Raw genomic sequence first — 24,719 nt, 5'->3', positions numbered from 1 at the left:
GGAGCCCCGTCAGGCTCTGCCCTCAGCTTGGAGTCGGCTTAGGATTCTCCCTCTCCCTCTGCCCCTCCCCCTGCTTGCGTTCTCTCTGTTGCTCTCTCAAATAAATAAACACATCTTTAAAAAAAATAGTAGATGCTAGAGCTGGTCCTGAGGTTTGGGGAGAGTTTGCCTGGTGGAGACAGAAGCAGCATGTCCTGCCTGGTGTTGCTGGTGGGAAAGAGTCCGGTCTGCCCGTGACCTCTGAGTACATGTGGAAGCCCACAGGAGCTGGGGACGGCCCGAGCAGGGAGCGGTGGAGCTTGAGGTCTTCATGCGGATTCTGCTGAGACAGTGGGTCGTCTTCTAGGGGATATGGGAGCCTGGCAGGGGGAGGACACCAGTGGAGCCATGGCTGTCGGCTCTGGTTCACAGCTCCCCACCTGAGCCTCGAAGTGGGTGGGGAGCCCCTGGGGACAGAGCTGCGAGTCCCTCTGTCTAGTGACCTTGCTCGGGACCTTGTGGCAGGTAATCCCGCGCCTCTGAAGGAAAAGCACGCAGGGATCCTCTTATCCAACCCAGCCATGCCATGGAGGAAGGGAGAAGGCACTGAGGATACAGGACTTCCACCAGGACTCCCAGACCGGAGACGAGGAGATATGCTGCCTGGTGGTCACTGGGATGGCCCAGTGGGGCACCTCTCAGGAAGGGCTTCCCCTAGCAGCCTAATTGGTGAAAGTGTTGGCATTTGCTCCTTAGCCAGGGCCACCCCCTGGTAGGTAGAGGGCGCTACATCAATGTTACTGGGGTGGGGAGTTGCCCTGACTGCCCCCCACCGCAGACAGGCCAGTGTCCAAATTCCATCATGCACTGCCTGACTACCAGCAAGCCCAGGCTGCTTCCCTGGGCAGAGGCAGCCCCTTCTGTGTTCCTGGACCCCTCTGGCTTGGCTTTCTTGACTCTGGCTGCAGAGTTCTGCCCAGGGAGTCCTGGGTTCCCAACTTGAAATCGGTGTGGGTGAAGGTAGTGGAGCCCAGAGCGGTCTGTTGGGTGTCACTCCAGCAGAGCCTGGCTGGAGACGGATCTGGAGTCTTTTCTTCAGCAGCAGAGGAAGACCCAGAAGAACTGCCCCTTCTTCCATCAGGGGGCTGGTGGTAGGAGAACAGGGCCTGAAAGGTGGGAGTCCTTGGTGGGCTCCCCGAGGGAGGGAGACCCATGGACCCCCAGCTTAGGAGGCCTGGCTGGGGCTAGACCCGAAAGCCCGCTGCTGCGAGGTGGTGGAGCCCCCACTCTTGGCTCTGTACCTGCATGGAGGGGCAGTGTGCCCCTGGGAGCCAGGCTGGACTTGCCCGGAGGTCAGAGAGTTTCCCAGCATGCCACTTACCCTCTGGAGGCTTCTACTCTGAGGGTGCCATGAGTTTGCCTCTAGCTCTTACCTTGGCCCTAAAATCTCAGTGCCAAGTGGGTGGCCCAAATTCAGGGTGGGAGCGGCCTGAGCTTATCACCTAAGCAGCCCCTTCTTGTGATGTTTGGTCCTTCTGCAGGCACCAGCCCGGGACCCCTGTGGATCCCATTCACCTCTCCCCCACACCCATCTTCCCCCCACCCCCTACAGCTGTCACCGGCTCAATACCTCCTGTGTCCACAAATCACTGTGACAGTTAGACCCCTTTGTCGTCTGTCCCTCGGAGACGCTCATCTTCCCTGTGGCGACAGGGAGTCCCACATACCCCAGCAAGGGCTTGGACCTCCCTTGGTGACAGTGGAGCTGGAGACCGGCAGTGTGTGAAAGCAGCTGTGGTGTGCTGGGGCCCAGAGGAGGGACGGGTCTGTGGAAGGCTGCAGGTGACCCTGCTGGAGGGACAGCAACACCTCTGTCATAGAGCCACAGACCCAGAGTTTCAGCTGGAGGGTGTCATTAAAGATTGGTTCCCATGAGGAAACTGAGGCACAGGGTGGGAGGAGGTCACAGGGCCCATCAGAGGAGTGGGGCCGTAGATTCGCTCTGAGCACCTAGTTGGCATCAGACCTTTTGTGAGCGGGACATTGGGATGAAGGAAAGGATGGGAATGATGGAGAAACACTGGTGTGCAGCCAGGTGAACACCCAGGCTGAGGACATTGAGGAACGAGCCCTGGGCCAGGGGAAACAGGGCTAGGTTCAAGTCTGGCCAGGAAGTCTTGCTCAAGCCCCTCCCCCTGTCGGGGGCTCCCTCTTCATCCTCACCAAGTGGATGGCATGTCCCTCCAAGGACCCCCAGCAGCGGGTAATACGGAGACCCCGTCTCTTCATTTCGAACAAGGGGCAGCTCATGAGCAACTCAGAGCACCATCTGTATCCTCTGCCACAGCCGACTGTGGGATACTGCGCTGACCCTGACACCTCCCTCACCCGCCCCCGCCCCCCGCTGCCCCGCCTCCAGCGGGGGAATCTGGCCCAGCCCAAATGCCACCTCCTCCAGGAAGATCTCTCTGTGGCGGCCTCCCATCCAGTCTTCCCTCCAGACCTCATTGCCACACCTTGTGTTTGTTTTGGTTTTGGTTTGGTTTTACGATCTGGACAGGTTAAAAAATCTGTAGCTCCTTAGTGGAGTGGGTTGGAAGAGGAGAAGAGAACCTGGAAAATTTTGAGGGAAACTGCCCAGTTTAAAAAAGCAAAGATGCCGTTGCCAGAGAGTGGTCCTCTGGGGCTCACTGCTTCATTCTTCAGTCTTCTCCCTCAGACCCTTCGGGAGTCCGCCCCTCCGCCCCCAGCCCCCACCCCGGGCACCTGCTGCTGCTTCATTTCCTCTTTCTCCCCAGGTGGGATGAGAGGGTGGGGGAGAAAGCACACTCAGATGTCACCTGCTGATGGATGGTGGTGGCCTGAGGCCCCAGGAGCCTGCTGGGCCGCACAAAGCGGGTAGCCAAGCCCCCGCCCACCATTCTTTGTGGGTGTGGGGACCCTGTGGGAACCATTCCCCTTTCCTGCATCACCAAGAGCTTTGAGTCTGCTTGTCAGCATGTGGGGACACTTGGCTTCAGAAACACAGTGCTTTGCAGGGATGGAATCCAAGGCCATCCCCAGACTTACGGGCATGTGTGACTCATGCAGTGACTGTCCTGGAGTCCTGTCCCTGGGGCTGACGGTGAGCAGATCAGTGTGTGCTTAGAACCTTGGCTTCTTAGAGAGTTAGAATCTTAAATCCTCTGAAGCTGTTCTGTATGTTTGATCGGACCCATGGGGTCTTTATTTTTATTTTTTTAAGACTTTATTCTTAAGTAATCTCTACATACAACATAGGCCTCGAACTTACAACCCCGAGATAAAGACTGACTAACTCACCAGGTGCCTAGACCCACCGGAATCTTTACACAGAGGATTCTGAGGAACCTCACAAATCCGGGGAGGGGTCGGGGCTTGAACCCAGTGCTGCTGGGCCCCAAAGCTGCTGGGGATGGGCTTTGAGCCCAGGGTCCCCCTCCCCCACCCCATGGCCTGTTGCAGAACTGTTCAGGGGATAATGGGGAAAGGCCAGAGGGCTCTGCCCTTACCGTTTCTGATAAGCAGTGTAGCTTCATGTTTGCCTGTTTTATACATTGGGGTTTTACTTGGAAAAAGGGTTCCTCTGCTTAAAAATAAAGAATAAAGTGTTCCAGGCCCTGCACTGCCAGCAGCTCCCATGCCAGGGCCCGCCACAGCCTGAGAGGGTGGCTCTGGCCAGCGGGTGACCAGGCAGGCAGACAGGGCGTGGGGGGGGGGGCTCCCAGGAGGGGGCTGCGGGTTGCTCTGGGCCACAGTCTCCTCCCCCTCTCACTCCTGCTGTATTGTTGCTGCAGCCCAAGAACACTCCGGGTCTGTTGGGTCTGTCGTCCCATCGGCTGGGGTGACAGTTTAATAGTAGCTTCCTGGACTGTCATTTAAATCTGCCTGCCAGGTTAGTAGGCCAGGGGCGGGCCGGCACGCCCCCTGCCCCCACCCCGGATCTTCGTTCTGCTGGCAGCCGTTGGTTGTCTTGGCAATGCCAGGGCCTGGCGAGTTCTGCAGTGGGGTAGTTGGGCGGGGGGGCGGGGAAGGAGGCCTTTCATCTCCCCGACCCTGGTACAAGTGGCCCAGCTGCCTTAGGGCTGGGCTGCAGGGCCAGAGCCAAGCCAGCCAGTGCTGGTCCAGGCTTGGGAGAGGAACTGGGAGCACACTAGTCCCTCCGTGCCCTGAGAGGGGAAGGGACCTACCCAGAAGCCTCAGCAACTGCGTTGAGCCAGAATCCACCTTGCCTATGGATCTCTGCTCTGCTCTCAAAGAAGGTTGGGCCCTCAAGGTTGGGGCTCCCGACCTGTCTGCAGAAACCTAAGGGCCTGCATTCCTGATATCTCTCCTGTCTCCCTGTCCCATGTGGCCTGATACCAGTCTCCCCTGCTCTTCTCTGCACTAGTCCCTGCTCTGAGGACTGGGGTCTCCCTTTAGCTTCACCCTGGGCCAAGTACCCTGTGAATACCTCCCACTTTTCATGGCTTGGTAGAGCTGGCCCGGAGACGGAAGACTGGGTAGCAGCTTTGGCTGTGGGACCATAGACCTGTCTTTCCCCTTCCTGGGCCTCATCTCCTTACCTGCAGGATGAGGGACTTACATGACAGTGTATTTCCTCAGGTGTGGTTCATTGGCCCACTTGTTTCTTGGGAAATTAATAGACATGACATCTAAAAAGGAAGTTTCTTGGCCATAAATAGGTTAGGGAAGTGCGGGAAGAAACAAAGTGAATCTGATATCTGCAGGCCTTCTCGGACCTTTTGTAAGCTGGCAGGCATCATGAATCTACAAAGGAGGAAAATAGCAAGTCTTCTCTGAGACCTCTGGGTGGATGGCTAGCCCTGCTCTCTGTCCCACCATTTGCCTCTCTCTTCTCTGCTAGGGGTCAATCATCCGTCTCACACAGTCTCACCAAATCCTAAAGGAAGCCCAGGCAGCTTAAAGACATGGGTTTTGTAGGCTGCTAAGCAGCAGCCCCTGTACTTAGCAGAAGCTGGCTGAGCTCAGGGAAAGGGGGCCTCTGAGGGGCAGCTTGGTGCCAGGCAAGGTCAGGTGGCTGCCAGCCTAGAGGAGCTCCTAGGTCCCTTGCCACTTGCCTCCTTACCAGCCCCAAATTGCCATCCTGCCTCCACAACCCCAGGCCCTGTTATCCCACTTCCTGGAATGCCTTTGTCGCTTGTGCCTTCGTCACTCCCACGGTCTGGCTGACACCTTTTCCCTGAACACGGTCCCCTCCTTCAGGAAGCCTTCCTTGATTCCTGGGCTGGGCCAGGTGACCCTCTCCTGGCTTCCTGGCCGCACAGTGGGACTGAGCCTCAGAATATCAGAGCACAGCGGCAGCCCTCCCGCAGACATGTGCTGTTCTCTCTGGCCCCTGGTCCTCTGGCTGACAGAGTGGGAGAGCTGCCCAGGGACCGTCAAGCCCCTGGGCTGTGACGTGACAGAGATCTGGTTGCCAAGAGGACTCCACACCAGGCAGCTCCACCTGGCAGCCCGACTGATCTTTGTTTCGAACCCTTCCGTCTGCACCAGGGCTGCAGGCTGAGCGTGGGTGGGATGGGGAAACAGCAGTGTGAAGGACGCATATTGTCTCAGGAAGGGGGCCTGGCGGGGGCGGTGGAGAAGCTGGGAGGTGCTGAGCAATCATAATAATCTCCCAAGATCATAGACTCTTGAGTGTTGAGCGGGACTTAAGATTCAATGGGCACCACACCTCCATCTCCTGATGAGGAGCTAGGCCCTATGTGACAGGTGGGCCCAAGGTCACACGCACAGCAGCTAGGGCTGCTGACTTCCCATGCCACAAACTTGCACCTTTATGCTTTCCAGTTTATAAAGCCCTGACACCATCCTTAGCCCATGTGCTGCCCACAACCTTGTGTGTTTGGCGAAGCAGCGATATGACCTCTGAAGGTAGGTAAAGAAAGTGAGGCTCAGAGAAGTTGTGTAACTTGCAAAAGGTCATACAGCCCATATATAGCAGAGCAGAGTTTGACTGCCCACGAGTGTTGGAGGCTTTCCTCTGTCTGTGTTCTTGTTATAAGTGGCAACACCTACCTCCTTTGTCCCGGACTTCCCATTCTCCCCAACTCTGCCCTGGGTGTGGGCTCCTCCCCACCACTCTCTGGAATCCCAAATCCTCCGTGATGGCCCATCTGTTGCCGTGGTAGCAGATTATGATGTTGCAGACCCTGGATAACTATGCCCAGCTCTTGGGCTATGGGGTCCAGGGGCTCACAGAGGTGGGCATTGTCCAAGGGGCAGACAGGCATGGAAGGAGATAAATCCCTGGAAACGGGGGCCACGGCCTCAAGCTCAGCTAGGGAATTGCCTGGGAGTTAGAGCCAAGGCCAGGAATGGGGTCTGGCATGGCTGGCTCTGATGGGGTTGAAAGACTGCTTGGCTCTCTGCCTTGGTGGGCTCATTACACTGACCAACCCAACACGGGGGTGCCCACGGGATCCCTTGTGAGAGCCCTTTTGCCTTTTGTCCTTGTACCGGCACTGCACGGGAAGCCAGCATCACCACTTGCCCAGAGAGGGAAGGAACTTGCCCGAAGTCACCCAGAGAGGAGGCGACTGTGCCAGGATTCAGTCTCACCTCTTCCAGATCTTTCCATGGGGTTATACTCTCAGACATGGCCCATTAAGGTGATTGAGTCTGGTGCCCAACCTGAAAGTGAGCGTGCTGCCTCGGTTTCCCCAGAGTGGTCCATTAGCAGACACAAATGACAGGCCCGTGTTTATTCTAGCACGCTGTCCGGGCACATTCCAGGGGAATACTTGATGTGGTCCTTCTGAACAATGTGGCTGATCTGCCCCATTGCCTGGTCCCGTGGCCCTGGGGACCTGCGAGGTGTTTCGCTGGTCACACACTGCATTTACTTTTCTGGGGTCCTCTTAGCCTAATAATACGGAAGTGGCTGAGGGCCTCCGTGGAAAGAACCCAAACTTTAGCAGCTGCCACATGGAATTAAAATCCTGCTTCTGCCACCTACCACCCCCGATTCCTCTTCCGTAATAAGATGGGCTTCACAGCACTGCCAGGATGGATGTGAGGAGTCACTGGAATATCGGGTTTTCACCTGGCCAGAGCCAGGATGGAACATGTCCAAACCCGCTCATGACCATGAACAGACGTTTCCTCCAGAACACTTCCATGAGACATCCATCCCTGAGGCTGCCACTTCCTGAGCTGGATGGCCTGGAGGCTGCCCTTCAAGACCGCAATGGTGCTTTTGGCTGCCCCGGCCTCCTTGCCTGGTGCGCACAGGTGCAGGGCTTGACATGCTGCAGGAGGCCAAGCTCACTCCCAGGCTCCCAGAATGCCAGGGAGGAAGGGCTCTTTCAATAGTGTCTGGCTGGCCAAGACTAGTGACAGAGCCCCCTGATCACCTTCCTCATCAAGCTGGCCTGGCTCTTTGTGGTTCTTTCTGTTCTTCACTCACCGCGAGTCCCTGGGGGGCAGGTTGGGCTGATCTCCGTGTGCTCCGTGCATAGCCTGGCACAGATGCAGGCTTGTTGAATTTTTCTCTTCTTCTGTGTCTGAGGCTGCTGAGTGTATTATTTGGGGAGCCTTGGTGGGGTGGCAGGGGATCTGACTGTGAAGTCAATTCGTTGACCTGCTCCCACCCATGTGTGACCTTGGGCATGTACTTAACACTTCTGGGCTGGAATTTCCTTGTTTGTCAAGTTGGGACGTGCATGGCCCTTTGTCGTGGGGTTTTCTGGTAAAATGCCTAGCATGGAGACTGGCACACAGAATGTGCTTGGAGGAAGTTAAAACAGGGTAAAGAAGACATTGGGATATACACTTCCTCTTTTCTGTGGACGCGGGGCTTCTCGTGGAAGGAATGCTCTGGTCCTTGTGTCAGAAGATGCCCCAGATGCTGTGGTTTGTAACTATGCTTACTTCCAGAGGATTAGAGGCGGTGATTTACCAAAAGGTGCTATTGGTACCTGTTACCCACACCAGCTGCTCATGCTGAGCTCAGGGAGGGCTGCTGGGGGGCCTGGGTTGGGAGGCAGGAGAAGTGGTTCTGATCTCCGCCTAGCTGTGTTTCCCTGGGCTAACCCCTTTCCCTCTCTGGGCCTCAGAACCACCCCCCACCACCACCACCAACTGTGTAGCTAGATGGATTCCTCTCTTTTCTTCTAGCCCTGCATAGACAGAGGTGTATTCTTCTAAAGAAAACATGAAGAGAACTCCTCTTAGAATGCAGATGTCCTGCAAGGATTCCACTAAAAGGCAAAAATAGATTGGATTCAGGAGACCCAGTGTCTGTCCCCATATCCCAACCAGGCTGTTCAAGCCAGAGGGAGTAGTTACATGGCCCTGAAGGCAGCCAGAGGGCCCGTGGGAGGAGTTACATAATCCAAGGCTTCCCTGGGAGAAGCTGAGCCCAGCCCTAGAGGTGTGGGAGCAGAGGCTGGCCAGCCACGCCCCCTTTCGGTCCAGTGTCCCCACGGAAATCCACCCTGAGTTGAGCCTGTGCTGAATCTGACAGTGTTCCTACCCCAGAGAAGCCTCAGGCCAGTGGTGGGACTGGGAGAAAAGCAAACCATGTCGCCTCTGCCTTATCACCCCCAGTTTTGTTACCAGCTGTGAGATCTCAGTCTGCTACATATGTCCCCTGTGAGGGCACAGAACACATGTGCTAAGGTGTTTGCTTCTGGCTAAGGCTCAAACCATCCAAACAGCAGTAGCTGTTGCTGACTGGTCTTCGGCTTCAGGGCCAGGTCCTCTGTCCATGTTCTTTGTACATTGTAACTTGTTAGTCCCCCTCAGAGCCCTTGTTTTCTTCTTCCCATCATATAGATAAGAAAACAGAGGCTTGGTGGTTAAGTAGCACCCGCAAGGTCACACAGACCGAAAGAGGCAGAGCTGGGATTCAGAGCCCCCCGAGGAGCCTCCCTTCCAGGCTGTAAGTGCCTCGAGAGCACTTTCTCTCCAGAGACTGATTGGGTGTCTCACCCAGCAGACACTCTTTTCATCACTCCAAACAGAATTTACCTCATTAATCTTGTCTCAGAGTAATTGTTGGCTTTTAGGATTCGTTAGCAACAGCTCCCTGATGCTTCCAGAAAGGCCTGGTGTTGGGGAGCAGGACAGGCCAGTAAAGGGACTGAGAACTGGCCAAAGGGGCTAAAGTAACTGCCGTAGGAGATCAGGGAAGGCTTCCCGGGGGCGGTGGCCATGGAACTGGACTTTGGGGGAAAAGGAGTAAGACAGGAGAACAGGCATTCCCTTGGAGCATGGTTCCTGGTACCCTTGTTGGGCCTGAGCTCCTGAACTTGGAGGCAGGGTCAGGAGTCACCTGTCTCCAACAGTGCTCAGCAGAAGAAGGAATAAGCACATCTCTCCTGTCCTCTTCCTCTGTGGCCCAATGGGAGTAGTGGGGGGTCCCATAGTCCTGCTTTCCAACAGTGTGCATCTTGGTCACCCCAGTGCCACCTGACCATAGCCTAGAAAAGCCTCCTTGGCCCGCCAGGCCCCCTCATGCTCTTCTCCTTGCCCCACAGCCAAGAAGACATGTGCGGACAGCGACTTCACCTGTGGCAACGGCCACTGCATCCCAGAGCGGTGGAAGTGTGACGGCGAGGAGGAGTGTCCTGACGGCTCTGATGAGTCCGAGACCACATGCAGTGAGTCTGAAGCTAGGGCCGGGCCAGGATGGGGGGTGTTCAGCTTCTTCATCAGATCCTTCTTGGGAGGTTGGGAAGCCCGGGGGGTTGTGATCTGTCAGACACAGCTCCAGACCCACCTTGTGCCAGACTGTCAGGAGCTCCCAGGGCACGGCCAGGCATATCCAGTCCTGGTTTCTGCTGACTTCCTCACAGGCCTCTTGCAGCTCGGGCCCTGCTCCTGGAGCACCAGGAACCAGAAACAGCCCTTCTGCCCAGAAGCAGCCAGAGCATATCCTCTGGGTCTCCCTGCAGCCTCCCCAGCTATTTTTCTGGAGGACTCTGATCAGAATTCTAGTAGTGCTGCTAACAGTGGGTGCCTATTAAGTGCTTGCTCTGGGCCAGACAGAATTCTAGGCTCTTCGCACTCACTAATTCATCTTCCTACGGCAGCCTCATGAGGCAGGTCCTGTCATTTTCTGAATTTTGCAAAGGAGGACACTGAGGCTCAGAGAGACAGAGTGACATGCCCAAGACCACCCAGCCAGGACTCTGAGGCCCCAGCTCTTTCCCCTGCCCTGAGCCAGTTAAGCCCAGGAGCCCCGGCATCCATGGCAGGCTGGATGGTAGCAGAGGCAGCCAGGGGTGAGGCCCAGGGCCCGAGCCAGAGCCCCAGGCCCGCCTCCTACACTCTGGGCTTTGTCTCTCCTTGATTTCTTTTCTAGGCCCTAATCCTCAAAGCAAACTTACACCCAGCGGGTCATTCCGTGACATTTGTTAAATTAAAAAGGAGATGAGAAAGGGGCGGAGAAGGCCCCAGCAGGTCCCGAGACAGAGCCTCAGCTGAGTGAGACTGAGAGGGCTGCTGAGGACCCATAAGTCACAATCACCATCCTCCTGGTCCTCCTCATTAGGGGTCACACTCAGCCCAGAGGCAGAGGCGGGGACAATGGAGGCCCATAGCCCATCTAGGACTGTGGCTGGTGATAACTGGGTTTCTTCGTTTCCTAGCAACAGAGCCACCAGTCTCCCCATGAAAGAGAGAAAGGGGGAGAGAAAGGGAGAGCAGGAGTGACCCCGGCCCCAGACAGGAGGCCCCCTTGTCTCCTTGCACAGCTGCCTCTGCCTCCCCTGGCCAGGCCACAGGCCCTGTCCTTTTCTTAGCCACAGGCAGCCAACCTGTCCCAGGGGCGGTCCAGAGCTTTGTCCTGAGCTGCAGAAGGCACAAAGCCCAGCCACGCCCACTAGGATTCTCATCCTCAGGGCCAGCTTGGATCTCTGTTTAACGAGAAGGAAACTGAGGCCAGGATGGGTTTGGCCACTTGCCCAAGGCTGCCCAGCTAAGGAGGGGCAGAGCTGTGGACAGCCAGGAGTGGGTGTTCGGGGAGGGGGCTGTAGCCATAGGGAGCCGATCAGGGAGACCTGCAGTCAGCCCGCTGGGCTGTCCCAGCCCCACTCTAGCCCTCCCCCTGGACACTGGGGGCAGCAGGGGAACAAGGGGAGCCTCAGCACAGTTATTACTGGGGTATGTCCTACTGCCTAAGAGCTGGGCTCCCCCTTCTCCCTGTATCTCTGTCTCTCTCTGTTGATGTCCCTTTTCATCTTTCTGGCTCCAACTCCAGGGCTCTGCCCACCCTCCTCTCTTGGATGGCCACCCCCTGCCTGTGCCCCTGCCCAGCCTCCCTCTTACCATCCCTCTTCTCCATGCCATGCCCCATATTTCCCTCTGTCTTTCTCCCTCTTGTTTTTCCTAGCAGTTGCTGCCTTCCCATCCTCTGGCTGTGCAGGGCCCTCCAGCCTCACCCCTCCTACCTCCCAGGACTGCTTTGTACCCACTGTAAGGCACTGTTATTTGACAGTTGAGTTACTGGAGAAGTCAAGGGCCTTGATTACAAGACACACAGTTTGTTTGTGGCTGATTGGCCTTCTGTGATAAAAGGCAGGCTCATCAGGCTCTCTCTGAGGCTTGACGGAATGCCTGTGGGAATAGGAGTCAAGATGGCACCCTGGGAGTCAGAAAACCCAGCCCTCCCCTGGGCTCTCCCAGTGAGTTTGCTGTGAGATCCTGCACACTTTCCCGTCTGTCTCTGGACACCAGTTTCTAACATCTCAGAGTTCCTGGACACTTAGGACCTTCTTTCTTCCAGCTAGGGCATAAGGCCCAGGATCCCACTTTACATGTTACATGTGGTAACTTTTTGTGCAAAGTTACACTGGTCAGAGGTGGGCAAGGCCTGTGGGGCGCAGGGGACTGCCTGGAGTAGGTGGGTCAGAATGGGACCTCAAGGGTCTGGCAAAATTTGGGGCAGCAGGACCTGGCAACAGGCCAGCTCACTGCTTCCCCACCAAATGGGGAACCTAGCCAACCCACTGCCCATTTAATAGGGTTGCCATAGCAACCCCCATAGTCTACCAAGTTCACCTGTATAGCCTACCAGGTTCCTAGGTCCTCTGCCAGCTCGAAGATTACAGGAAGCAGTAAAGTGTAGTGGGATTGGTGGGTATGTGATCTATTTGGGTCCAGGTCCCATGAGACCTCAGGCAGTTTGCCCAGTCTCCCTGAGCCTCTGTTTGCTCATCTGTAAAACGGAGTGATGGCACCTGCCTTGCGGGGGTTACAGGGATGAAATGGAAAAAATGTGGCAAACTGTCAGGGCACAAGTAACTGGCAGTGTTACTCTCATTGCTGTATTTTGATCCCAGGCCCTCTCTTCCACATACAGCAATTTAAAATTTTAGAATAAGGGAGGGGGTCTGCATGGAGAGGGCAAGGGGTCTGGGAGGATGTTCCCATTTTTGTGCTCCCCCACTGTGTCGTCTGCCCCTAGCTAGCTGGGGTTTCTCCAGGCTTAGTTTCCTTCTGGTTCTGGGATTCGTGTCTCTCAGATACAGCCAGGAGTCACAGTAGGAAAGCCTGAGACATTTGCCTAATGAAAGTGGCATTTCAGGTCTAATTATAGCTCTCTTGATTGGGGACGGCTTCTGACCCACCTTCAGGCATCCGATGGGAGGGGTACGGCATAGGGGAGGGGAGGTTGGTTCAAGGTGAGTGAGTGGCAACTTTGGGCACTGTTTATTGGCAATGGGAATTTATTCATCATCTCTGAGCCTTTCCACTGGAAAGGGGACCTTACTGATGAACCAAGTGGAGGCCCAGAGGTTTTCTGAGGCCCAGAGGCAAGTTAGAGGCTTACCAGCTAGGAGTACTTTGCCCGAGCCCGCAGGAAGGAGCTGTGTGTGACTGCACACTCCCTCACTACTCGCATGATGAGGTGGCCCCATGCCATGCTTCCTGGACAGCAGCTGGACACTGGGAGCCCCACCGCCTGGGTCCCTGGTCCTCCTGGAGCTGGCCGTCCCCATCTGGAGGTCGTCTGCCCTTCAGCCTTGCATGTCCCGTCCCTGCAGACGAGCCCACTCCCTAAGCAGCCTGCAGACACTTCAATTCTTTTACTCGACAGACATTTCTCTTTTTATTAATTTGTGAACTCATAAATTAGAGAACGCCGGTGGACTGGATTTCTGGGGCAGGATTCTCCGGGAACGGGTAACGTCTCCAGCCACTCTGGCATTGCTGTTCCAGACCCTCGCCGACCAACCCTGGAGGATTCCCGGAGTCTGAGAGACCGTGGTGTTCTTCACGCCTGCCTCTCAGAACCTTGGGGACACTTGACAGCAGGCCAGGGCATTCCTCGGGGCGTCTGTCTCAGAGAAAGGCTCCATGGCGGGCGGGGGGGGCGGCGGGGAGCTGTGAACTGTGGTCATGTGCACCCCCCGGGGCCAAGGCCAGGCCCCTTCCAGCCCCTTGCATTTGCATTTCATGAGATGAAACAGGGGCAACTGGTTTCTGAGTTTGTTCCAGGCCCCGCGTGTTGAGCTTTCCATGTCTCCTCATTTAAACCTCCTAGAGGAGGTTCTGGAGGTTCTGTAGCCCCATTCTCAGAGGGAGCCCTGGTGCAGAGAGATTAAGTGACTGGCTGAGGAACCTGCGTGCTAGTAGCTGGGCGCAGGCCCGGGTGTGCCCAACTCCAGAACTCACGAATGCTCTTTCTCCTGCATCACGCTGCCTGAGGGGACTTCGGCTTCAGTTGTCCTGAATGTGGACATTAGGCGGCCGTGTTGCAGACCCTACTTGAGTAGAGGCCCAGTGAGCCTCCTTCCTTTGGTGACCCCTCTCCAGCCCAGAGGTCCTGGGAGCACCAACAGGGCCTGCTTTTCTCATGGGCAGTGGTTACATGTGGTAAGTTAAGCAGTGCGTTTAGACATCAGAGATCTAGGCTGGAAGTCCAGCTTGGCCTCTCTCCACAGGACTTTCAGCAAACACCTTACCCTCTCTGGGCTTGGCTGGCCTCATCTGTAAAATGGAGGTAGTCATGGCTCTCCCCACCCTCATGAGGAGACACAGCATATCCGCACTTACCCAGGCCAGCTTTCCAGAGGTAGGCAGTGAGAAGGCCTGACCCCACAGACTGCAGAGTGAGGTTCCTATCCTAGCTTCAGGGAAGAGCTGTATGACAACAGAGACGGTCAGGTTCTAGGAGAGAGAGGAGGTTGGAACACTTGGCATCCAGTAGCCTGGGCAGTCCCTTCCCCTCTTTGGGCCTCTGTCTCCTATCACTTTAGTGGGGACTCCTCGATGTGACCTCTGTGTCCTGGCCTTCCAGGACAGTGCCTTGGCTCTGTGAGGGTAGGAGGGGCTGCTGTCAGGCATTGCGGAATCCTCCAGAGCCTGTAATTAGAGCTGTCTATTTAAGGACACCGCAAATGTCTTATTAATTATAAAGAAAGGAAGCAGACGGATTGTTTAATCATTGTCCTTGCTGAAAGGTTATGCAATTAACTATATAAATATTCATTAAAAGTTCAAGCGGCTGCCTGCTGCACTGGGGTCCGCAGAAGCAGGCCCCGAGAGGTGGGGAGGACGGTCAAGGGCCATTTCAGTCACCTGGGTGTTTGGGTGTAGAGTTTGGGGCTGGTTCAGGCTACTCCTCTACCCACAGGAGCATGCCGGGCTTGATGGAAAGAGCACCACAGTCAGAGGAACCTGGACTCTGCCTCTCACCTGCTGTGCATCTTTGGACCAGTTCCTTGGTCTCTCTGAGCCTGTTTCCTCCTCTGTCAAATGGAGTGCTTACCTGAAGGGCACCCCTGGAGTTGGCACACATAGCCTGAAGGGTCTGCTCACCTGGGAGGTAGTGGGCCGCATGGGAAATGGACTCGCCTGACAGCGTGGGTGCTCAGCAAACATGGCTTCCTTCCAACTCTGCTGCAAAGTTCTGTTTCCTGTGGCCTGGCTCAGGGGGAGATGGTCACCTTGTCCTTCTGTCTCATTGCTCTCAGGAGCTTGCAGGCATGCAGGAAGTCTCTGTTGCTTATATGGGAATGAATTTAAAGGAGACGAAATATTCTGTATCTTTTAGACTTGCAGAATGTTAACCCAGTGATTCTCAGAGGGGGTGCATGGGAATCTCCCGGGGCAGAGGGGAGTTACTGAAATGCAGATTCCTGGGCTCTGCCCTCAGAGTCTGGATTCCGTCTGCTATTAGCTGGGCCCAGGAACCTGCACTTCCGGCAGCCCCCACGGCCCACCCTGCAGTCAGGAGTCTGGGCAACACTGGCCGGCTTCAGCTCCCTCCTGTGCTTCCAGGGGTCCTGCGGTGTGCGGGTGATGGAGGGGCTCTGGAAGGGCCCCACCTCCCAGCTGCCAGACCTCCTTTACCACCCTGCACTATGGCCCCAAGGCAGCTTTTGTAAAAGATCTTTGTGTGTCTGCACTCTCTAGGGCCCTACGCACCAGTTATTTGTGAAGGGGAATTTCTAGAAAATGAATCCCATGAATCCTGTATTCTTGGTGAAGTGTCTCATATTTCACATAATGTATTCCTAGGGAGAAGTCTGGGGAGCCAGGTACACCTCTCCCTTCGCATAGTAGTGTCTGAGGGCCCTGCCTCCAATGCCCGCCCCCTCCCCCGACTTAGCCTTTTCTCCATCTCTGGTGCCCTGTCATCCCAGCTGTGAAAGTCAGCAAAGGGGAAACTGGTCCGAGTTGAGGGGGAGACACGAGTGACCCCCCCACCAGCAGGTGCAACAGACTATGCCAAGTGTGAGGCGTCAGACACAGCTGACTTAGAACCCTCACTCAGTCTTAGCAGCTGTGTGAGTGGACCCCGTGCTTACCACGAGGGCTTGTACACGGCCGCACTCGGCAGAAACTCACTGAATGGACAAACAAGTCTTCGTCTGTTCATTTGGGGAATTATAGTGGCTAACCCTTAGCAAGCCCTGGGCTGGGCGTTCTAAGTGCCTTACAGACATTCTCTCGGGACTCCCAACAATCCCACGTGCTAGGGAATAGTATCATTGCCACTCTGTTGGCACCGAGGTGAGGGCTGTTGACTGAGGTCACATAGCCAGTGAGTGACCTAACTGATGCCCAGGAAGCCAGGTTCCAGAGCCCCTGCCCTCTCGATCTCCAAGATGGAGGCCTCGACATTATCCTCATCCTGCCAGGGGCTGTTGTATGGATTAAGTGAGCCTCTCGCTCCGGGCCTGGCACTTCTGGGCGACGACTGAGTTACACCCTGGCAGGTAGCAGGGAGCCAGCTGCAGAGGTCTACACCGTGCCTTCCACAGCTGGGTCTGTCACGTGGGTCATCCTGGGACTCTCAGGATGAGAGCCATCCCCAGCCCTGATCAGGGTTCTCATTCTTTCTTCCAAATTGAGAATCAGCCCTGGGGCTCCATGCCCCTGATTGAGTCAGCCTCTGATTGCTGCTGGAGTAATTATAGCTGTGTGGTCCCGCTGGGCCCTGCTGCAGGCACAGCACTGCTCTCGACAGCCAGCACTGTTGCTGAGGGAGGGGGAGGGGGGCGGGGCATACCGAGGCTGCTCTTGGGGCCTTGGCAAGGCCTCCAAATCCACGGTTCGGATCACTGAGGCACTGATGTGGAAGCCGAACCGAGGCCCAACTGGGGCATGTTCCACCCGAGGCACATGGCGGGAAAATGGCAGAGAAGCATGCGGAGCATGGCAGTTTCATGTTGCTGGAGCTCAAAGGGGATGTTTGGAGGGTGGGAGGTGGGGCCCGTAAGGCAGACAGGAGTAGGCTGGATGGAGGAGGGACTTGCCTGCCAGGGGCCAGGGGCCCGTACAAGGGCGTTAGGGAGTGGTGGGATCAATGTAGGATTCCAAGGGCCTTAGGGCTAGACAGTAGCTGCTTCTCAGATGAAGAAACTGGGACCCTGGGCAGGGAGGCCTGACGGATTCCCAGGGCCTTGGGCCAGGCGGCTTGAGGCAGGCAGGAGGACTGGTTGGCGCAATGCCCCGTGTCCCCCCTTGGCTAAGCCATGTGCGTGTGTCTGTCTCCACAGCCAAGCAGGTGTGTCCTGCAGAGAAGCTGAGCTGTGGACCCGCCAGCCACAAGTGTGTGCCTGCCTCGTGGCGCTGCGACGGGGAGAAGGACTGCGAAAGCGGAGCGGATGAGGCCGGCTGTGCCACCTGTGAGTCGGGTTAGGTCCCAGGGCCTGCAAGGTGGCTGGGCAGCCTCGGGGAGCCGCAGCCACTTTGGGGAGGGGCTTTCTCTCCCGGCTTGGTGGGTGGACAGCAAAGAGTAATGATCAGGACACTAGTAATGGCCAGGCGCTCTAGAAAGACGTTTCCTGCTTTCATCCTCACAACCACCGCACGAGCAGCCATTGTCATCCCCATTTTATGGGTGAGGAAACTGAGGCTCAGACAAGCAAGGAAAAGCAGCACCCAAGGCTGAGTGGTGGAACCGAGATTCAAATCCGGCTATGGACAGCCAAGCCCAGGAGTATTATTACCATATCTGACATCTGCTCATCCATTCCATCCGTCTCTACCGACCTCTGAGCCAGGGCAGGGGGCGACGGCTCAGGTGTGGGGGGTACTGGTGGGGCTGGGGGGGGAGGGGCAGACTCCTGAAGTGTGAAGGGCGTCTGATGTTGAAATCTCAGACTCCAGCACGAATGTCACAGGGCGGGAAGACATCCCCAGCAGCCTCAGCAGGAACAGATGGAAGTGGTCACCGGGGCAGTTCCACATCACTGAGCTTCAAACACAGGATTATCTCCTTCCCAGGGAGCAGGCCAGCGGGTCCTGGGCCAGTGGGGCTATGCTTGTTTCAATTGGATGGACACCTACTGTGTGCCAGGCCTGGAGCCAGGCTCTGGAAGGGATGATGAGGTGAATCCTACACCCTTCTTCCTCCGGGAGCCCGTGATTAATAGGGGAGACAGATTGGCTGCCGATAACTAAGCTGCAAGGCTGGGCTGAGATGTGGGTGGTTTGGGGTATGATAGGGGCTTTTGCCAGGAACTCAACCACTGCTGCCTTGCACCCCCCTCCCTCTCCCAGCCTTTATATTTACATCCTACCCATCCTCCCTGGCCCAGGGGAAATGCCATCTCTCTGGAGGTTTCTGAGTCACACAGCACTCTAGATTCCAAGTCTGGAGTTCTGATGTGTCTGAAGCAGGAAGCATCTGGGTATGGGGGAGATCCTGGCTTCAGCCAGCAGTTCCAAAGCCCTAGCGATGGCACTGGCTTGTCTCCTCAGCTGTGATAATTTTGCGGGGCTTCACTGGCCAATGAGAATCCTCTTCCCTCCTTACCCCCACTCCCCATAATCAGATGTTTCCTCATCTCTAAGGGCCATCAGCCGCTATTGCACGGGCAGGAGTATCTCTAACTAGGCCATGTGATGGCAGGCATGATCCTCGTTAATTACGGGTGATGGGAGGGTGGTTTGAAGGTCTTACTGGACACCTCTGCTACAGATCCCAACCACCCAGGCAGAGGAGAAAGAATTCTTCCTTCTCTCCCTGACCCAGAGCTGCTTCCATTTGTGAGAGCTGGGAGTGGACTCTCTGGATGCAGGTCTGAGAATAGGGCTCTTGAAGCCGTTGTTAACTTTCAGACCTCAGGGAGAGCTCAGTATAAGGAAGCGACTTAGTGAGCCCTTCCCCCCAGACACGTGCAAGCCGAGTCTGGCAGGAAAGAGGGGAGCTAATATGGGCATCTGCGTAATCTTGGGGGCAGACACCACAAGGCAGTGTGTGCTTTCCCCACCAGTGCCCCAACATCCCAAAAGCCCAGAAGGGGGGAAAAATGCAGCTGTCAGAAACTTGATAGAGCTGTCAGCAACACATGACGAGCTGCCTACATTGCGAAGCTGAAGACCTCATTCTATTTTATGTCCAATAACCATGAAGAATGACATATTTCTATCAGCAAATAAAAACAGACTCTTGGCGCCCCCACGTGGAAAGATCCGGTGCTGCCGCCATGGGGTCCCTACCCAAGGCTGCAGCCCCCTTCCCAACCACACCCCCCATCCCCCAGCCATCCTCTGTGTGAGGAACAAAGCAGGGAGATGAGGAGGTCACTGCTCTGAAAACCCTTCCTGCCTACCCTCCAGGAAAGGGGGAGCAAACCAGAAAGCTGAGAGGGGTCAGAGTAGGAGGGAAGAGCCCCAAACCAGGGTTCTGGTTATGTGTGACCCTGGACAAACTGCTCCTCTCTGGGCCTCAGTTTTCCCATCTATAAACTAGCAGTTGGGCTGGTGGTCTCCAAAGCCCTCCCAGCCTCTGAGCTGAGCAGCTCACTAGAGAGAGGAAGCCCAGGGTCCCAGGCAGGGCCAGCGACCTGTGTCCTTACCTACTGCCCATCCCTACTTACTCCTCACATCCTGCCTGTCTGGCATCCATCCACTTCACACCCGCCCCCCACAGGGAGCTCTGTGCCAGGCCCTCCAGACCAAGCTGGGTCAGTCTTGGAGCTGGTCCCCGTGCAGTAGTTGTGAGGGAGACAGAACGATGTGAACCCAGATGCTTGAATGTGCTGTGAAGGGCACGCAGAACAGAGGTAGAGGGAGGCTTGCCAAGTAGGAGAGCATAAGTGTGTTATGAAAGAGGTGGGCTTTGGGCCCCTGAAGGATGAGAACTGGTCACTGAAATACGGAGACAGTGTTGGGCAGGAGGAGAGCACCCAGCAGAGGGGAGAGCTTGGGTGAAGGCCTGGAGGTGAAGAGGTGGGCCAGTGGTCCAGTATGGCAGACACCAGGGCACCAGGCGCTTGGGTGGAGCAGTGGCTCTGTGCCAGTGGCTTGGATGCCAGGCCAGGGGACTGAGCCTGGCTGGTGTGGGCACATGGGGATGGGGAGGCGGCTGAGTCGTGACATCAGGAAACAGCTCCAGATCTTGTTCCTTGGGATGGGTCAGGGTCACATTCGGTTTCATTTCCTGGGAACATCACAAGGCCCTTGGAGACAGGCAGCACCCCGTGGCAGGAGCACTCCCAGCCCCACCCCAGTGCTGGCGGCGCGGGGACCGGAATTCTCACTCCCAGTGAGGCTGCGAGGCTCAGGGGGGGCAGGCGCGGTGCCCTGAGTCCCCCTGCATGGCCCCGGATCGGAAGCCCCCTGTGCTATCGGGCGCCCCTCCCCGCGCAGGACGCCCGCAGCCGGTGGGCGAGAGTCAGGGACCCCCCCCCCCGCAGCAGCAGCAGCAGCAGCAGCAGGGCCAACCGGCTCTCTGTCCCGCGCAGTGTGCGCCCCGCACGAGTTCCAGTGCAGCAACCGCACCTGCTTGGCCGCAGTGTTCGTGTGCGACGGCGACGACGACTGCGGCGACGGCAGCGACGAGCGCGGCTGCGCCGACCCGGCCTGCGGGCCCCGCGAGTTCCGCTGCAGCGGCGGCGGCGGCGCCTGCATCCCTGAGCGCTGGGTCTGCGACCGCCAGTTCGACTGCGAGGACCGCTCGGACGAGGCGGCCGAGCTGTGCGGCCGCGCGGGCCCCGGGGCCACCGCCGCTCCTGCCGCCTGCGCCGCGGCCTCCCAGTTCGCCTGCCGCAGCGGCGAGTGCGTGCACCTGGGTTGGCGCTGCGACGGCGACCGCGACTGCAAGGACAAGTCGGACGAGGCCGACTGCCGTAAGCCTCCGCCCCCACCCCCGTACCGCGTGGCCCCACTGTTCTCCCCTGGCCGGCCTGAGGCACCGGCTGCCAGGACGCACCTGTCCTGCCCACCCGGGTTACCTGGGTTACGGTGGGCACGCACTTGAGGAAGGTGGAGTCCCTAGGTTGGAGGCCCCCAGGATCCTAAATTGCCCAGCTCAGGGATGACCTCAGAGGCCCAGGGTCTTCCCTGGTCCTGCTTTCCCTGTCCTGCCTTCCACCCCCTCCCCTTCCCCCATTTCAGGCATTCACCCACTGGCTCCAGTGCCCCAGACCTTGGTACTCTCAGGACCTGCCCCTGCACCCCCGCCCCACCTGCCAGGCCTGCTTGTCTTTCAAGGTCTCAACCCTCCCAGCTGGGCTGGGTTCCCCCGCCCTACCCGGAGCCACCCTCTCCTACAGCACAGACTACACTGTAATGTCTTCCGTTCATTCCTCAGCCTCCCTCCTGCCCCTTGAGCTCCTAGAGGATGGGGAGCCTCTCAGTAGTCTCTGGGTTCCCCGTGTCCCACCTAGTCCCTGGCATGCAGAGGGTGCTCAGGAAGGGTTTGGGGAAGGGATGAAGTCATTAAGAAATGAGCACCAACGCTGAAAAGAAGGCAGCGGTGTGCTGTGGGTGGGTGGCCCTGGGGAGAGGCGGTGGATGGGAAAACAGCAGACCTGAGTTTCAGTCCTGGCTCTACCAGCCAGAGTGCTGTGTGATCCTGGGTGAGGCCTTCCCCCTCTCTGAGCTTCAGTCTCCCCATCTGTATACTGCAAGTGCCTTGGCCAGGTGTCCTCTGAGGACTCCCAAGTTCAGCCCCTGGTTCTGTTTTTGCCAAGCACGGATATGGGCTGGGGCTGGGGGCTGTGGGAGGAGGGCTGTTCCAATACCACATTGGCCCTAATCCTCCTGCTTTGCCTTCTCCTGGCAGCACTGGGGACCTGCCGTGGCGACGAGTTCCAGTGTGGGGATGGGACTTGTGTCCCTACGATCAAGCGCTGCAACCAGGAACAGGACTGTCTGGACGGGAGTGATGAAACCAGCTGCCTGCAGGGTGCGTGGGGTTGGAGGCAAAGGGGTGACACCCTCCCTAAAGAAGAGCCCTGAGCTCTCCCGACTCCAGAGACAGCAGAATTCAGAGAGTTCTCCCCTTGGTCCCTGAGATGTGTCTACCCCCAGAGCATCACTTGCCACTAAATTACCCAGATTTACTCCCTGCATGTCCTGCTGGCCCCAGAACAGGATTTTAAAGGACTTTGCAAAAGATCAAAGAGGCCTGGGGGAGGGCATGAGAAGGCACTGCAGGAAGTCCACCCCCACCATTTGTCCACGCCCAAGCCTCCCCGTGGCTTTCTTCTAGCGTAAGCAGAGCCTCTGTACCCAGGGAGCTCCCTTCATTCTCAGATGACTCTCTGGTCATCACTCCCCACCTGTAGGAACCAGGACCCTGACCGCAGGTCATCTGGGAAAATGGATAAAGGGTTGGGCAGTGAGGCGGCCTCCCCTATGCAGGGCCTGTAGGACACAGGTCCCCCTCAGATGGTCAGTCCAGTCCCCAGGGTCTCTCTAGTGTTTCTACTTTCCTCTCAGGGCCCAGAACTGTCAGATCAGGCACAGCCCCCGCCCCCCAACCAGCCTTGCCCAGCTAGATGATGCGTGGGCATCCTGACTTTATTTCTGGGGTTCTGCCCTTCTGAGAGCAGAGCTCCCACCAGCCCTATGTCCCACTGTCTATCCTGGGTCCTCTAGAGACCCGTGGGGACTGGGGCTGGAGCTCGGCTCACCTCCCACGGACCTAGACCAGCCTAGCCCTCCCTGCCCAAGGTCTCACAGGCCCTGTCCACTCTCTTGTCCGGCCCGACAGAATCAACATGTGAGGGTCCCCGCAGATTTCAGTGTAAGAGTGGCGAGTGCGTGGACGGCGGGAAAGTGTGTGACGCTCAGAGAGACTGCCGGGACTGGTCGGATGAACCTCTGAAAGAGTGTGGTACAGTACCTGTCTCCTTCTGCCTGCTGGACTCAGCCCCACCACGCCCCCTCCTGACATCCAGGCCAAGGCTCACACCTGCCCCTCTGCACACGTTTTGCTCTGACCCTCTTTCTCTGGACTTGTGCACTGTCCTCTGGCAGGACTCTGCCTTGGGGCCTCATTCTGCATCTCTACAAATCAAGCTGCCTTTCCTTTCCAACCCAGATGCTCAGTTATGCTTCCTCTCACAAACTCGGCCTCTCCTCCTCTCTCCTTCCCCATTGAGACCTTTGCTAACCTAGCCAGGGTCCTGGCCTCTGAGGCTTTCTAGTCTCTGCAGGAATCCAGGAAGAGAGGGAGAGGTAGGGGACAGCAGACAGTAGCCAACTGAGGTACATTCCAAAGCCACCTGGCTCGGGCCAGGCCTGAGTGAGGGTAAGGCAGACCCAGCAGCAGAAGGTGACAGGAAGATGACACCATCCTGAGCCCCAAGGAGCTTGGGCTTTCTGAGAGATAAGACTTACAGGCTGGGCATGAGTAAGGGGTGGGATGAGGCAGCTGTCCTAGAGCTAGAGCTGTGAGGGAGGGTTCCAGGCTGAAAAGAACAGGAGAGTCTGGGCTGTGGGTGAGGCGAGCAGCCCACAGAATATGCTAGAAACCCACTGTGGGCTCCAGGAAGGTTCATGCCTGAGCTCAGAGCTTTGGGCCGAGAATTCCTGGGAGGACGGAGCCTATATCCAACCCTACCTTTCTGGCAGACCCGGCTGCCAGTCTGAAGATTCCAGGGAGTTTCATTCTCTAGAACTCTCCAGGAACAGCATGTTTCCACCCCTGTTGAAGATTTAAAAATTGGTTTTGGAAGGCAGAGTGGTCGGTTGCAGGTCACTTAGCCTGCACCGAATCTGGTGGGAACGTGCTCATCTTGGGCCCTCCTGCTCCCTTAGACACCCTGCCAGGAAAAGTCCAAGAGGAAGGAATGTAAGCAAAAGATAATAGGGAAATGGGAACAACGGAGCCCAGCCTCCACCACCACCAACCCCTTCACCCCTCACAAATCTGGAGTTAGCCAGGGGCTGCTAACCTACTAAATCTCTTCTTTCTGGTCTTTTGCACGACACATCTAAGAGAAGTATGTACGCATGTATCTGTGTCTCTGTGTGCTGGAGAGCCCCGTGTCTGTGTCCACGGCTCCTCCTTGGAGTAAGGCAAGGGGACGCATCTTGTGTCTCTGTGCATCCCTGCATCCGTGGGAATTTGTCTGTGGGGTCTGTGCGCCCACCAGTGTGTGGGAGCATGCACGCAGGGACACGCATGTGCTGGGGACAGTGACTCTGCCCCTCCCTTCCATGGCAGCCTGTGGACCACCCCCACCTCCCCTGCAGGCACCCAGCAGAATCACATCCAGGCTGGATAGCACTGGGAAGGCCCAGGGAAGCCCCTCCAGGCACTGCTTTGGCCCTGGCCTTCCAATGCACGGTCAACGAGGACCCACTACTCATTCTCTCACCCCGAAGGGACTCTGTGCTTTCCTCTATCAGAGAAACCTGAGCCACTTCGAGCTCTCCCTCTTCCCTTTTCAGAGCCATCCTACACATGCTAGTCTGTCAAGGGTTTGGTAAATATAGCTGTGGAGTTGCTGCTACCTACAGAAGGAGGGGGGCAGCGAACAGAAGGAGGGGGCACGAGTGGGTGCGTGAATGAGGCAGTGAGCCAGCGGTGAGCAGACGGATGGACGGGCACTGAGGGAATAATACAGTGTGGGAGAAGTCAGGGGAGGCGTGGAGTGACCGAAGATTCCCGGATGTGGTGCCCCACAGAGCGCCCCTCAAAGCTGCCGTGGCTCAGCCCACCCCAGGGGACTGGGCCTTCTCCCAGGGCTGGACTCGGCTGAGTACCCCCAACCCCCCAGACCCTCCAGTCATGGGGTTGCTGTGATCTTGTTCTTTCAGTGCTACCAACATCCCGGGGAAACAGGAGGCGGCCCAGGGGTAAAGGGGAGTCATCCGTACGCATGGCTTGGGCTGGAGGTGGGCACCCGCCGCTGTGCATGGCCTGGGGCGGGCCACTCAGACCAGCTGCATGCATGGCCACAACTGGCTTGGCTCAGCTGTGCTTGGCTTGGCTGCAGTGGCGGTGCATGAACCTGGGGGGGGTCGAAGGGTGGCAGGGCACCTTCTCTTGGCCTGCA

The 24,719-nt window shown here is 57.1% G+C and overlaps 1 protein-coding gene across 10 annotated transcripts in view; it reads left to right on the top strand.

The window, feature by feature from the left end:
• Positions 1 to 24,719, top strand: part of LRP8 (LDL receptor related protein 8) — a 76,789-nt gene that overhangs the window by 26,599 nt on the left and 25,471 nt on the right. For 3 of the 10 annotated variants that reach the window (XM_032844223.1, XM_032844219.1, XM_032844225.1), the window contains exons 3-7: positions 9,504 to 9,626; positions 16,977 to 17,105; positions 20,172 to 20,555; positions 21,494 to 21,616; positions 22,427 to 22,549. In XM_032844223.1, coding sequence (XP_032700114.1) covers positions 9,504 to 9,626; positions 16,977 to 17,105; positions 20,172 to 20,555; positions 21,494 to 21,616; positions 22,427 to 22,549 — 882 coding nt within the window. Of the gene's footprint in view, positions 1 to 9,503; positions 9,627 to 16,976; positions 17,106 to 20,171; positions 20,556 to 21,493; positions 21,617 to 22,426; positions 22,550 to 24,480; positions 24,559 to 24,719 lie in introns of all 10 variants that reach the window. The other 7 variants (XM_032844224.1, XM_032844222.1, XM_032844228.1 and 4 more) reach the window with 5 other exon arrangements.

This window comes from Lontra canadensis, unplaced genomic scaffold, assembly GCF_010015895.1.
Source record: "Lontra canadensis isolate GAN:19392208 unplaced genomic scaffold, GSC_riverotter_1.0 scaffold148, whole genome shotgun sequence".
In the NCBI taxonomy this organism is placed as follows: Eukaryota; Metazoa; Chordata; class Mammalia; order Carnivora; family Mustelidae; genus Lontra; species Lontra canadensis.
The sequence above is the reverse complement of the archived record's forward strand: the minus strand, read 5'-3'. Positions and strand labels throughout refer to the sequence as shown.